The sequence below is a fragment of the Pteronotus mesoamericanus genome, unplaced genomic scaffold (genome assembly GCF_021234165.1).
Source record: "Pteronotus mesoamericanus isolate MK-2021 breed Mesoamerican mustached bat unplaced genomic scaffold, CSHL_Meso_final contig_173, whole genome shotgun sequence".
Taxonomy (NCBI): Eukaryota; Metazoa; Chordata; class Mammalia; order Chiroptera; family Mormoopidae; genus Pteronotus; species Pteronotus mesoamericanus.
Genome location: NW_026555072.1, coordinates 4,777,437 through 4,791,200, shown reverse-complemented (window position 1 = coordinate 4,791,200; position 13,764 = coordinate 4,777,437). Strand labels below are relative to the sequence as shown.

The 13,764-nt window shown below is 43.8% G+C and overlaps 1 protein-coding gene across 1 annotated transcript in view; it reads right to left on the bottom strand.

Annotated features, from left to right (window-relative positions):
* Positions 1 to 429: 429 nt before the first annotated feature.
* DIPK2B (divergent protein kinase domain 2B) overlaps positions 430 to 13,764 on the bottom strand; it is a 53,246-nt gene continuing 39,911 nt past the window's right edge. The window contains exons 3-5 of the mRNA XM_054566518.1: positions 3,496 to 3,669; positions 2,065 to 2,353; positions 430 to 917 (exon numbers count right to left, since the gene is read on the bottom strand). Coding sequence (XP_054422493.1) covers positions 577 to 917; positions 2,065 to 2,353; positions 3,496 to 3,669 — 804 coding nt within the window. The 3' untranslated portion in view covers positions 430 to 576. The remainder of the gene's footprint in view (positions 918 to 2,064; positions 2,354 to 3,495; positions 3,670 to 13,764) is intronic.

Below are 13,764 nucleotides of genomic sequence, written 5' to 3'. Positions count from 1 at the left end.
CCATATGTTCCCTTGGCCTGCAATCTTCTTACCCTGGGGTGGTGTAGGGAATGTGACAGGAGGGCTGTCTCAGGGGTAGAGGGAGCAGGAAGGGGCCCCTTTTGTCTGAGTTTAACCAAACATGCTACTGGCCAGGGTCCTCACTCTTCATGCCAGCCTCTTGACCTCTACTGTTCTGTCTCATTCATCCTGCCTGTGTATACTTCTGAACACACTTTATAACCACCTGGGCTAAGGGTGAATCATATTTCCCTGGCCCTTCATATCTTTGTCTTCTTTCACTAATTTGAGAGTCTGGTGGAGAACAGAGAAAATAGAAGCTCAGAGGCTGAGTGAGTGTCCACACCTGGATCATCTGATGTCCACCTCTGGCTCTTTTGTGATGTTCCAGCCAATGGAGACAATGACACTGTGTCACACAATGACCCTCCAGTCATTGGAATGTTCCTTAGTCCCTGGTAAATGAATGTGCATTTCTCCTAATGTCTAAAACATCTTCTTTCAACCTTGCAACGACCAAGCTGGGAAATGGAGAGCCAAGGATGTTGTCCTGGAAGCCAGCCAATCTCCAGCCCTTCAGAACTTATCGTTATACTTGCAGTCTGGGTAGCGGTAGGCAAATCTGGAGTCACAGGTTCTCAGGGGTCTCAAGATGTCCTTCAGCTGGCTGGCAGCCCTGAGGACTTCAGGGTCTGGGCGAGTATCCTCCCCACACTTAGCCAGGAGGACATCTATCTGCTCCTGCACTGGAGAAGGGAACTTCCTCTGGAGAAGTTGAGGCAGCACTTGCTGACACACCAGCACCAGGCTCTGCTTCTCAGGGATGGTGTCACAGGAGGGCAGCTCAGCTTTGCAGCCAGTAACCAGGCAGCTAAAGATGTCTTTATTCTCTCCTGCCCTGGTGGCTGTTTGGCTGCCTGGAAGAGAAACAAGAAATGTTATACAATCTACAACCTGCTCTCCTTGGGGGAGATGCCACTAGTTACAATTGCTGGGCAAAGTGTCTTAGTCTCCTAGTATCCTGTCAGTAGGAGGCTTAGGGCTCAGGAATACAATGGCTCCTGCTGAAAACAACATGGGAGGAACTGGTACAATAGGTTGAGGCATGGGCAATGGAAAACACACTTATCCCTACCAGAAGTTGGGCTTCACTTATGCCAACCAGAAGTTGGGCTTATAACTATAAGGCTCACCTCTGTATTGTGATTCTCCCATTCTTACTACCAAATTAGAGAACTCAGGAAATTACTAGAACCAGTATTATTTGCCCTTTAAAAGTACAAAGTCGGTAGAAAGAACAGGTAATTCAGAATATGCATTCAATGGGTTGTCTTGGGACTGACATTCAGTGGTTTACATATCCCAAATATTCTGAAATCAGCCACATTTCTTCTAATAAAAGCAAACAAGGTAATGAGTAAGTATGGTTTAATAGGTCTATCTTTGTAGGCCTTCTCATATAAAACACCCTCTGTCCTATTATTGAGCATATAACATTTGGTCACCATTAGAGACTGGGATGCTCAAAGGGCTCCAGAAACCCTTGTGAGTCTGTACACATCATGAAAAACATGATTCAGTTGTATACCTCATGTGGTGCCATGCTTTCTAATTGGAAACTTTATAAAAAGCAAAGGTGCCAAAATGGTGCAAAATATACAAGTGAATCATCCAGGTAATTTTCAGATAAAGGCTAAAAGCATCTGGTGAGAAAGGTGATGAGAGGGAGATGGATTGAGGAGCAGTGTGTGTGTAAGGAAGGGCAGGGCAGGTTCATGGGCCACAGAGACTAAATTGGACAACAGCATTGCTCTTGGGGCCATGCCATGATGCAAATGCATGATGTCCCCCATGGACAAAGTGAAGGCCAGTTCCCCTTTGGAAATAGAGTTAGAGCATAAATCCTAAAGGGGAAGAGGGACATTTGACCTGAATTTGGGCTGCTCTCTCTCCAATATATGGAGACTGGAAAGGCCTAATGGTGCTATCTCTAGGCACCCTTTCAAGATACTATCACTTTGACTTCCCTTCTGACAGCTGCTCAGCCAGGCCCATGCTGAGTACCTTCCTGCTTGTCGATGACACCCAGGGCACTGGCATCCCGGATGAACAGATGCCCATTATTAAAGATGCCAAACATGGCAGCATCCACATGGGTGAAGTAGAGGAAATAATTCAGATCGTTGTTCCTCAGAGACTCCAGGACCTTGAGGAGCTGGTAGGCCAGGTCAGCTGCCTGGTCTGGGGGTGCACCATAGAATTCCTGCAGTAGGCTAGTGCTGGTGCTGACCAGGAATCGTCCACAGGAACCCAGGTACTTAGGCAGTGGCCATCCTTCAGCTCCAGGAAAAATCTGCCAAGCCAGGAGGAAGAGGAGGCATTAGAAGACTGGAGAAAAAAATTCACAGAAACAGCGTTCTGTTTTTCCTTCCCTTTCTCTGTCTCTGCCTCTGCCCCTGCCCCTCAGTCTCTTGGAAAGAGACAACATCCCCACCCCATTCCTCCCCTCTTTCTATGCTTGTTTTAGATGAATAGATTTGGAAAAGGAAGCTCTCATTTCTATGATGTGGATTACATTTTAACAGTGTCCCCAAGCTAGGTAGGAAAATGCAAGCTATGAAAATGCTAAGGCACTTGCCAGGATTTTAGATGGTATTCAGATTCAGGGGAATATGTTTATTTTTAATAGTTGCATAGTTGAAAAAATAGGACTATTTAAGATTTCACAGATAGCACTGCTTAGGAAGAGGCCATGGGGGGTGGGGGAAGAGGATCAAGTTAAGGATCATTTAGAGAAAAATATTTTTAAAAATAACAGTGCATGTAGAGGGTAGGGTGGAGATGGTAGAAAGTATGGGAGGATAAATAGTGATGGAAAAAATAAAAATAAAAAATAAGTAAAATTTTAAAAATAAAAAAAAAATAACAATGCAAGCACCAAGTTCTGTGATAGGCCAAAAATCATGATGCCTCTCCTTGGGAGACACAAGTTTTGGGAACCACTGAACTAGCCCAGAATCTCTCTCCACTCCCTATCATGTTTACCAGTATATCCCTAGACTCTATTGCTCTTCATCATTCCCCTATTGATAGATATTTAGATTACTTCCATTTTTTTCTCCTTTCCAATTGTATGTACCTACAGGGCACTCCTCCTGGGGGTCATTCTTTGGCTATTTCCCCACGTCCTGGGATTGCTCAAATCTTACTGGTCAGAGTTGCTGTCCTTCACAGAACCCTTCAGGGCTACCTCAGACAGTGGAGGTAGCTGTTATCCCCCACCCATCCCAATTCCTATACCTCTTTCCTTTACAGCAAACACAGCACTTTCTCCCTGCAGAAGCCAATGAATATTTACTGAAAACCATAAAGGTATTATGGGCTGGTTATCCCAAGGCATGCAATAAAGGGGGAGAGAGCTCAACCCAGGGTTGTCTTCCTAGGAGTCCGATGTGAGCCTCCTTCTGGGAGTGGCTTTTCGGGGTTGCTGCGTACCTGTAGGAGGATGGGATGCGCGTTGACAGCCAATGTGTAGAGCAGGCGCAACTTGTCGCGGTCCGTGAAGTGGTCCATGAAAATGCTGCCAGCGTCAGCCACCTCAGCATAGCGCCGAACCACACGGTCCAGAAGTCGCTGCGAAGGGCAGCGCAAGAGGGGGCTGGGCAGGCCCTGCGGGGAGGTGGATGAGACTTTGAAGGCTGCTGAAGGCTTGAGGAGACCTGGCAGGGCAGGGCATTGGCAGGCTCTGCTTGTTGGGGACACCTTAGGGTTGGGGGGCCAAGTAAGGCCTGGTAGTGGAGAGACCCCAAGAAGGTGGAGGGGTCGGAGGGAGTGGGCTGAGTAGTACTAGGGGGTGCAGCAGGAGGGAGAGGGAGAAGACCCCTGGCATTGGGGGGTGGAGCAGAGCACCCTTAGAAGTAGGGCAAGAAGAGGCTTAGCAGGCTGCACGGGAGGAGGCAGGAAGGCCCCTGGAGTGGAGAAGAAGGGCCAGAGCCATTCTGGAGGCAAGGGAGGAGGGCACTGAGTAGGCAGGGCACCCACTACAGGCAGTCAGCAATCGGTCCCAGCCGTGGAGCTCTGGTCTGCATCCCCACCCACGGTGGTGCCCCACCCTGCCCTTCTACACAGAGCTGATCTCAGGCTGAATTGATGGGATGGACCCTCTGCGATTGGCCTTTTTTAATTCCCTCCACCATTTCACTAGGATGTCACCATAGTTATGATGTTGCACTCTAGCATCTTACGTATGCCACTTTGTTCTTCTTGGGATAAAATTGGGATACAGACCTAAACTTATTTCCCATGACTTTCTAACCCTCTCCTACACCTTTCTCCTCAGGCTGAGCAAAGACAATGAATTTACTAATAAATGCAAAAAATCATTTCAGAACAGGGCTCTGGTGCACAGTCTGCCACAATTTAACCCTGGCTCCACATGTACCAGCTAGCTGTGTCACCTTGCACAAGTTATTTAGTTTCTCTGTACTTCAGGTTCCATTCTAAAATGAGGTACCAGTAATGACACCCTATGAGGTCATAAGGATCAAGTAAATTAATAGGTGTAAAATACTGGAACAATGTATGGTGAGCAGATACTCAATAAATAGTATCTGCTTTTATTAAATTAAAAAGTTTAAACTCCCAGCAGAGACAATAGTGGTGGTAGGGAATGATAGCAATGACAGCAAAAGTCAGACTTTGTGAGTGAAAACAGGATTTTCAAGTTCCAAGAGCCTGGCTTTGGAGGTCACAAACTATGCCTGAAAGTCCCAGGGCAGAACATGTGTCCACAGCATGTCTGCAGACAGTGTTTGCAGGTGGCCTGCCTAAGGGAGGCTCTGGTTGAGTGAACCAATAGGATAGGCAGCGAAAGGTAGTCCCCAGAGGCCTGGGCACTGTACCATGGGGCAAAGACAGCAATGCGGAGCCCTTGATCTGCCCAGTGGGAACCCAGGAAGGTGGAAAGACCTCTGGAGACCTCGAAGTCAGAGTCTGGAGTTTGGGGACGGCCTGGAGAGGCCAACAGAGTAGGTGGTCCAATCATCCCTTTTGCTTGGGACTGAATGTTTCCTGAGATGCAAAGCTTTCAGTGCTAAAACTGAGAAACCAAGATAGTTGATCCCACTACCACAGTGCAACATGGGCTTGGCCCTGTTGACCATGGCCTTGGGCAGCATAAGCTCCTGTCCCCAGATTAGGGCCAGAAGAGAATGGCAGAGGCCAGTGTGGATGCTTGTTGACCTACTACACCTTGGGCATTTAACAGGGGTCTTCTGTGCAGGGTGGTACTGAGAGTGATTGTCATACTTCTTCACCACAATCTCTAAAAGTCTGTAAAACAGTCAATAAAATTTAGTGGGTTTGTCTCTATATAGTCAGTTTTACATGTCAACTTGGCTAGTCTGTGGTGCCCAGTTATTCAATCAAACATTAATCTAGATGTTGCTGTGAAGATATTTTGTATATATGGTTAACATTTCTAGTCAGTTGACTTTAGGTAGATGAAATGTTTCTTGATAATGTGAGTGGGCCTGTCCCAATTAGTTTAAGGCCTTAACAGCAAAACTAAGGTTTCCCTGAAGAGGAAGAAATTCCATCTGGGGATTGTAGTGTGAGCTCCTGTCTAAGAGTCTCCAACCCACTGGATTTGGGATTTCCCAATCCCCACAATCACATAAGCCAACTTCTTGAAATAAACCTGATTTATATATACATAAAATTATATATAATTATTTTATATATAAAATTTATATTAATTATATCAACAAACATTAATCATATAAATTAATAATTGATGTGTTATATTTATATAATATATTATAATTATATGTTATATATAATATCTCTATAAGACACACACACACAGATTACACATTGGGTAAGTGTAAAACACTTGTTCGTTGTGGAAACAATAGCAACTGAAACTGAAACTAGATTTGCTTTCATTTTTGAAGCTTCTAGTGAAATCTGAGTACACAAAATTTAACTTCCTCAATGAGTTGTTTGATCTTCTGTTGGGTTTTATCCACATTATGTGTGTGTTTGCTCAAAACACACCACCATCAATATGCAGTGCCCTTATTTAAAGTGTTCTTCCCAGAATGGAAGCATACAAGTTAAATTGTCTAAACAAATAATTTTGTGATTCTGATGGAGGTACTTAGAAAGTAAAACAGCTATACTTATTATTCTTCTCTAGAAGGTAGAATTAAGAAGCTCATCCAATGGTCAAGCAGAAAGAGGATTTCCCTTCCAGCAGACAACAACTTAAAAGTTAGGTGGATTGTCAGTCATCTTGCCAGAATTGCCCTAGCTTTTTCTCAAGTTCCATCCCATGGGTGAGATCTACCCAGCCTAAGGGTTCCAACACAAGTGGAAGATGGCAGCAGCAGGACTATATCTCAATTGAGTGATGGCCATTTCTAGGGGGCCACCCAGTGTGCTAGAAAGGGTCTGGGCTTTGAAGCTGACTTCCTCTGAAGTTGCCATCAGAGAATGTTGTGCACATGTTGTCTATCCCTGTTGGTCCTGTGTGTTGGTGAATTCTGGGTGGGTAGGAGATATCACAGGAGCTGCGTGCGGAAGGCTGATGCAGAAGCCTCTGTATTGGTTTCTGTCTGAAAGCATTATGGGCAAGATACAGTTAGGGGAAGGATGCCCACACTTTCTGAAAGTTCTAAGTGTCAGGTTCTATGGCAAGTCTATTCACAGACATCATCTCCTCATGCACAGGGACTTTGAGCCTTTAGTTCTCTCTTGCCCTGGTGACTATCCTGGAAAATTAAAGTGATTCATTAAAGAAGGCTTTCAAAATTTGTGGAAAATATAGTGATATTAATTTTCACAGCCCATGCTAGCAAATGCAAATGGTAGACTTCATTGTCAGGTGAACCAGTAAAATGATCCCATTTTCCAGATGAGAATACTGGGGTAAGGACCAGGAAAGGGAAATGGCTTGTTAAAGATCATGCTCCTATTGGTGTCCTAGCCTACTTCCATGCCCAAGTCTCAGTAGAGCATTAAAAATGATTTAATAGGGAAAAAGAGGGGAGAAAAAAAGAAATTGGTGATTTCAGAATAGTGTGTCCCAAATTTGACTGACAATCAAAGCCTTTAAAGTGCTATAAATGTACAGATTCCTAGGCCTCATCTACAAATTCTGAATAGGTATGTCCAGTGAGGGCCTAAAACTCTACATTTGACAGGTGTCTTGCATCACTCTTGTTATTAGGCAAATCTGGGAAATGCCAGTGGGGAATGTGAAAGAGGAAGGAGTGAGATGTGATTCAGCATTCCTATTTAGGAGCTTTAAAAGTAGTCCTGGGAAGACTTCTTCCTTTATTTTGGACACAAATACAAATGATTGTGAATCCTTCATGACAGAGTGTGGACATGTGGTATAAAAACAATTCTCTGTCATTTCTCAGTTAGCTATCATTTCCCCCCAGAAGGTTTGGTTGCTAAAAGGCCAAAGTGTTACCCTTTAAAAGGGGCTATGCATACTGTAATAATGGTGCTCCTGAAGCCCAGCTATCTTCAAAATGCAACTGAATGAAACTCTCAGGAGGGAATCACAAATGCCTGGTGAAGAAATGGGTTTCTGACTCCTCCAATTCCATCACAGAAGGCAGAGGCTTCTCTACCTTCTTGGAAGGTTTGAATCTCTCTTCCAGAAAGACAGGAGAAATCAAGCTGAAGGATGGATCTGGAGGGCCAAATTGCAGCTGGAGGGCAATCGGTTGTCAAAGGGCCACATACTGTCTCAGATTGGCCATTAACCTCACACTGCATCTCAAGGTGACATAAAAAAAGGAGAGATGAACTCCTAGATGCCCTATTTTTATACTTCCTATCTTGGGTTAGGTATGGGTGAAGGTACTAAGATTGTCCTTTTGGTCATTTTGGTCAGGAAAATCTGCCAGAAGTCACACTGCCAAATAGTCTACTTTCATGTGTTGGAAAGACTGAAGAAGTTGTTCAAATTCTGTACTATGGCCTGTCTTGCTAACTTTTTAAGAATTGAGCACAGAGCCAGTTTACAAGCTCCATAGAACATGCGTGCTAAAGGCTTGGCATGGTGAGAGGCATGTGTTTTACACGTAGTAAATGGTATGGATCATTATCAGTATCACTGTCATCAGCATCAGCACCAGCATCATAACTACTACATTATAGACACACTTTCTAATTGGCCATGGTATATTAGCTATGTCCCCATGTCACCTTCTAGTTGAAGCTAGAAGAGGACGAGACCATCTCTGATGGGATGGGGATGCCTGGTGTGAAAGGCTCTGCCTAATGGGGTGTTGGTGAAGATTAATCCAATTATTCTGTCTCTATTTTGGTATTTAGACTTGGGATATCTCTGAGAAAATGGGGGCAGAGCAGAGCTATGTAAAGAAGCAGAGATGCCATGAGCCAAGGTGATTCAGGGCCCATGAGAATCACTACATGCATGGTTGCTGGACCTCAGAGCTGCCTCAGGTCCTCAAACTTCCAGACTAAATTATGGGCCAGGGATGACTTTACCAAAAACTTTTTCCAGAAAAAGTCTTTGCTCCTTGCCCTCAGGAGAGCCAAGCAGCCCACAAACGCAGAGAAGGTGGCTTCACTGAGGCCTGAGGGAAGGGCAGTGGGTTATGATTGGAATCTTGGTCCAATTGCAACTCAGCTTCCCCCTCTTCAAGAGGGGATGGTTGAATGGCAGGAGGACTCAGGAAGACAATGTGTGTGAATCTCTTTAAAGTACTCAATATTCCAGACCCCTGTATAGCCATATTATCCTCAAGTTCATTTTCCGTATTAATAGCACACTTGGTTCTGGATGACTTTTGGCTGCTTCCCCAAAATAGTATTACTCAAAAGACAAATATTTACCACCACTAAACATATTTAAATACCTGTCCCAGTGGAAATAAATGTGTAGAAGAAAGAAGGCTCACTATTCTTAGAAAGGAAATCTAAGATAAGAGGTATGGCTTTCCCTTTCAGATCAGCAGTCAGAAGTTTGAGGTGACTGAGTTAGCTGAATGTGCAGTCTAGTTCAGGACTCTGACCTTTCTTTCCAAGGACATCTCCAACTGACCAACAGAGAGTTTCACGTTAAAATGAGAAGTAGTTTGCAAGGGTGTCCAACACACAGCCCAGGGCAACATGCGGCCTAGGATGGCTATTAATGCAGCCTAACACAAAATCATAAATTTACTTAAAACCTTTTTTTTTGCTCGTCAGTTTTTGTTAGTGTTGTGTATTTAATGTGTGGCCCAGGACAACTCTTCTTCCAGTGTGGTCCAGACGTGCCAAAAGTTGGAAACCTTGGAAACCTTAGACCATAAAAATAAGGCAAATAAAAATTATATGTTTGCAAATTATGGCACATGTGTTAAAGACAGCAGATACGCTAACTCCAGTCACTTTATTCCCCTTCTTACCCTTTCCAATGGCCACCACTGTCTTCTCTTATCAATGGATCAGGCCACAGAAAGTGCCCATGCTGTCTATATAGAATGGTTAACCCGTGCATTTTTTCCCAATGCACTAGGAAGAAAGAGGATTTTAAAGTTGGCCATCCTGTGCATGTTCATTGTGAGACATTGAAACAATATGGAATTGTACAGTGCAAAAGTGAAAATAATCTCTTGTTGCCACTCCCAGAGGCTGCCATTGTTATGTGTGGGGATACACACGTGTAGTGATACCAGAAAAAAAAGCTTAACAGTCAGTTTATCCAGTAAGAAGGTTGCCATGGCTAGCTAAATTTGGAATGCTGAGGGAAATTTCAGACAAATGAGTTTTTACTTGTAGTGAATTTACTGTTATCAAGGTCTTCTAATGGCCATGGAGAAGAAGAGAAAGTTCAAATGCTAATAAATCTGTGAGTTGCTTTCTGGTTACACACCTAAATATCTTCTGCACTATTTTATTGTTAAATATGCTTGTGAAGCAGAGTTTAGGTGAGTTATGTATCATAATTAATCAATGTGTCATAATTAAAATGATGACAAGTCAATGACTATAAGTTCTTGTGGATAATTAAGGAAGAAGTTACTGAACATTTGTTTAAGCTGAATTGTATTCAAAACCATGAAAATCTATCTCCATTGGGTTTATGTTACTAAGAGAAACAGCTTACAGTTCTTTTCCTGCTCCAGTAATTCGATTTTTTTCCCTTTTATTAAAGTTCCTTCTGATTTATTTTCTTCTGAAACCCAGATACAACCTGAGGTTTCCTAGTTTGTTAACTTTTCATTCCACAAGTGCCTGTCACCATAGTAATTATTTTGGAGAAACATATGCTTGATTTTAAAAGTTTACACATCCAATAATGTCCTCATAACTCTTAGTTGTGATACTTTATGTCACAGCTCATCCTCTCAGCCACTGTTACTGGTACCAGGAGAGGGAGTTTTGTACAGTAGATGGTCCCCAAATCATTTCAATTGTGCCTTGAAATCCATAAGATATGGTAGATATATGATAGGTCCATTCCCTGTAAGGAAGCTTCTTTTTGCTACTGTTTGCCTATGCTGATCAATTTAGGTTCCTTGCAACTCAGTTGCTAATGGAAAGTCAGGCTCAAAAGGTAGAAGCAGAGACAAGAAGTCAGTCAAGTGTGGGTCCAGAATTTGGAGTTTGCTTTGGGTCATTTCTGAGAGGGTAATGTTTCCAGGAGGGTTGAATAGATGTTAAAACAATATTAAATTAAACACTAAATAAACCTTGGTAGGGTGAGATGAGAAATATACAAAATTTCCCTTGCACTGGAAGGTTCATCTCTTGCAGAGCTCCAGTTTCCATGTAAAACAGGAACTCAAACTCTGGTTGACATCCTTTCCTAAGGTTTCTGTTTAGATTCTTGGTACATTCTACTTTGGGTGGCAGTTATGCTTTTTTAAGTAGCTATTTAATTTGTTGGCTATGTGATATACTTGGTCAGAGTGAGTTGGCTCTTCTGTGGGTGTGCTGGTAAGACCACCAAATGGCAACTCCAAGGGAGCAGGGACTTTGTCTCATTAACCACTGTGTCCCTAGTACTTGGTAGAAAGTTCACACAATACATGATTGCTAAACAAAGCAGTGCAGAAATTATTGAAAATTCAATCCTGGACTGATGTGAATTTACCATGGTAAATGCCAACCTGTGAGGCCCTTTTGGAGGCAGCAGAAATGTCCTTTCTGGTGACATACCTGTACATTGTTATGTATTATGGCCTTTGACAGTGATGACAATAAAAAACATAGCTAACAGTATTGAATACTTGCTCTTTTTCAGGCGCACTTCCATTAGGGTAGGTGCTGAGACAGCTCACAATGAGGATTCTGTGTGTCAGAATATGTAGGGACAAACTCAGGGTTTCCTACTAAGTGGTGGAACCAGAATTCAAACCCGGGTCAGGCTCTACTGCCTTCTTGTGTTGAACCTGCAGCCTCCTTGTTGTGTTTTGTGTCTCATGTACTGTCAGGTGGTCTGGACCTCGAGGGCAGGACATGGATCTTGTGTGTCCTCATTTCTCTGGGAACCCTGAACACTGGCAGGCCTATGGAAGATGATACACCTCTTGGATGTGCCCACCCTTCCCTACTTTCTTTGCCAGTTGCTGTGTGTATGTGGTTCCATCCTACTTTTGCCACACAGCTTCCCTGACCCCACTCCCTTGCCCGTTTACCCTGCCTACCACTTTAAGGCCAATCTGTGGAAAGGTTCATTGTCCTCAAGGCACTTTTCTTGGGAAATGCAAATTCTCAGTCTTTACCTCAGATCTGATGAATCAGGGCCTCTGGGGCAAGGCCCAGGAATGTGTGTGTTAACAAGTCCTCCAGGGGATTTTGATGCCCACTTAAGTTTGAGAACGCTGTCTTATAGGATGAAATTTAGTACCCGCTCCATTCCTGCCATTGCAATGTTTACCCACTGCTCTCAACACATACTATAATCATGGATCATAACACTTGCTGTCTCCCAAAATCATACCTTATTCTCACTTCTATGTCTTTGCTCCGCATGCTCTTCTTTTATTCTCTGGAAGACTTGCCAGTGACATTTTCCCTAGCCCATCCTCTCCCTCCCAGTTTAGCTCACATCTCCTTCAAGCAGCTTTACTGACCTTCCACCCTGGGCCCTCATTTTCTTCCCTCTCCTGGACTTTGTTACATACACTTTATGCTGGGTGTGTCATATTTCCCCTTAGCTGTTCAGTGCCTCTGGACAGGAATGTTGAATAATTAGTCTGTAATTTTCTCAGGTCCTAGTCTGGGGTAGGCACCTAGGAGGTCCTTAAGAAGCAAATACTGGGTCCCAGACAGATTGATATGCCATAACACACTTACTTAGGGTGTTTGCCCGGACCCCGAGAGGCTGAGTCAGGCAGTTGGTGGTCTGTCAAGGAACTGAGAGGTCATGTCATACTGGGCAGAAGCAAGGAGCATGACCACACAGAGAGATCCAGTCTGCTGATAAGGTAATGGAGAGACATGCAGAGGAGCAGAGATGAGGGGTGATGCTGTCCTGGAGGCAGAGATAGGCCTTACCTCTTCCAAATTTCCATGAGGCCTGGATGGATGTACTTCCAACACAATAGAGCCCCCTTTTATTTCAGTTGCTATGAGGAGGTTTCTAATCTTTGAAACTACTGTTCCCAGATTAAGATATAAGTGATTATTTTCCTTTTGGAGACATGCACCATTGTGGTTAGGTAAGTGACCATCTTAGCTGAATTTCCCACATGCACATATATATGTATATTTCCCTCATGTTATATATGTAGCAGAAGCCCTGGTCAGAGCTAACTTCCCTTGCCTACCTGTGCCCCTTGCTGTCAAACCTTTGGCAAAGAGAGGCTCACTTGGTGGAAATCATGGTCCTCTCTTCCATGCAGTAGTCAACATCTTGGATAGCCCTGCTGGTGGAAGTGATGACTAGCTTTCCTCTCCTATTGGAGTCTCTTTCCTTCTCCCCACCTTGTCCCTCCATTTCTGCCCATTCAAGGGCTCTGAAAGAGTCACCATTGAAACATTTGTGGACTGCTCAAAGACTTTAACTGTGGCAGGTAAAATAATCATTGTGGCAGGCAATTCAGCTGATACAGAATGGGACTGGCAGGACAGCTGGTACAGAATAAAACACATTGTTTCATGGTCTGTCATTTTGATTCAGTTATGCCAAGGCTGGTCATAATTCTTCACTGGTCCAATTCACTTTATGGGCTTCTGTCTTTTCTCCTTCCCTCTCTCCCTTCCTTCTTAAAATAAAGGAAGCTAAGTGCTTCTGGCAACTTACTTGTGCGTGTAAGCTTGCAGAAACTTCCATAGGAGCTCATTGGCTTCTGTTGTGCAAAGGTCCTGTGGTCCAGGAAGTTCAGACAGAATTATGATTCTCAGGAAAACATTCCAATCAGTCTTGCATTTTCCTGGGGGAAGTGCCTGGCAGGATTCTTCCTCTCCCCAGTTCCTCTGTTGAGGGTGTACCACTTGCATCATTCAGGATTCAGTCAGAGAAGCAGAATCACTAGATTTTTTGTTTTTATAAGAATTTGACCTTACACAATTGTAGGAGCAGGTTAAGCAGTCTCTATAAGGCTGCTGTCCTCCCATCTGATGCTGGAGCTTGGAGTCCATGGGCAGACAGTAGTGAAGGGAAGATGGATGCAAAGTGGGGGAAGGTCAAGGACAAGATTGAACACACAAGCACAAATTGGAGCTCACAAAGAACTGAAATCTGTGTCAGTTCTTACTGTCTTTGAGTTTGATGGTGTTATGATCAGCAAG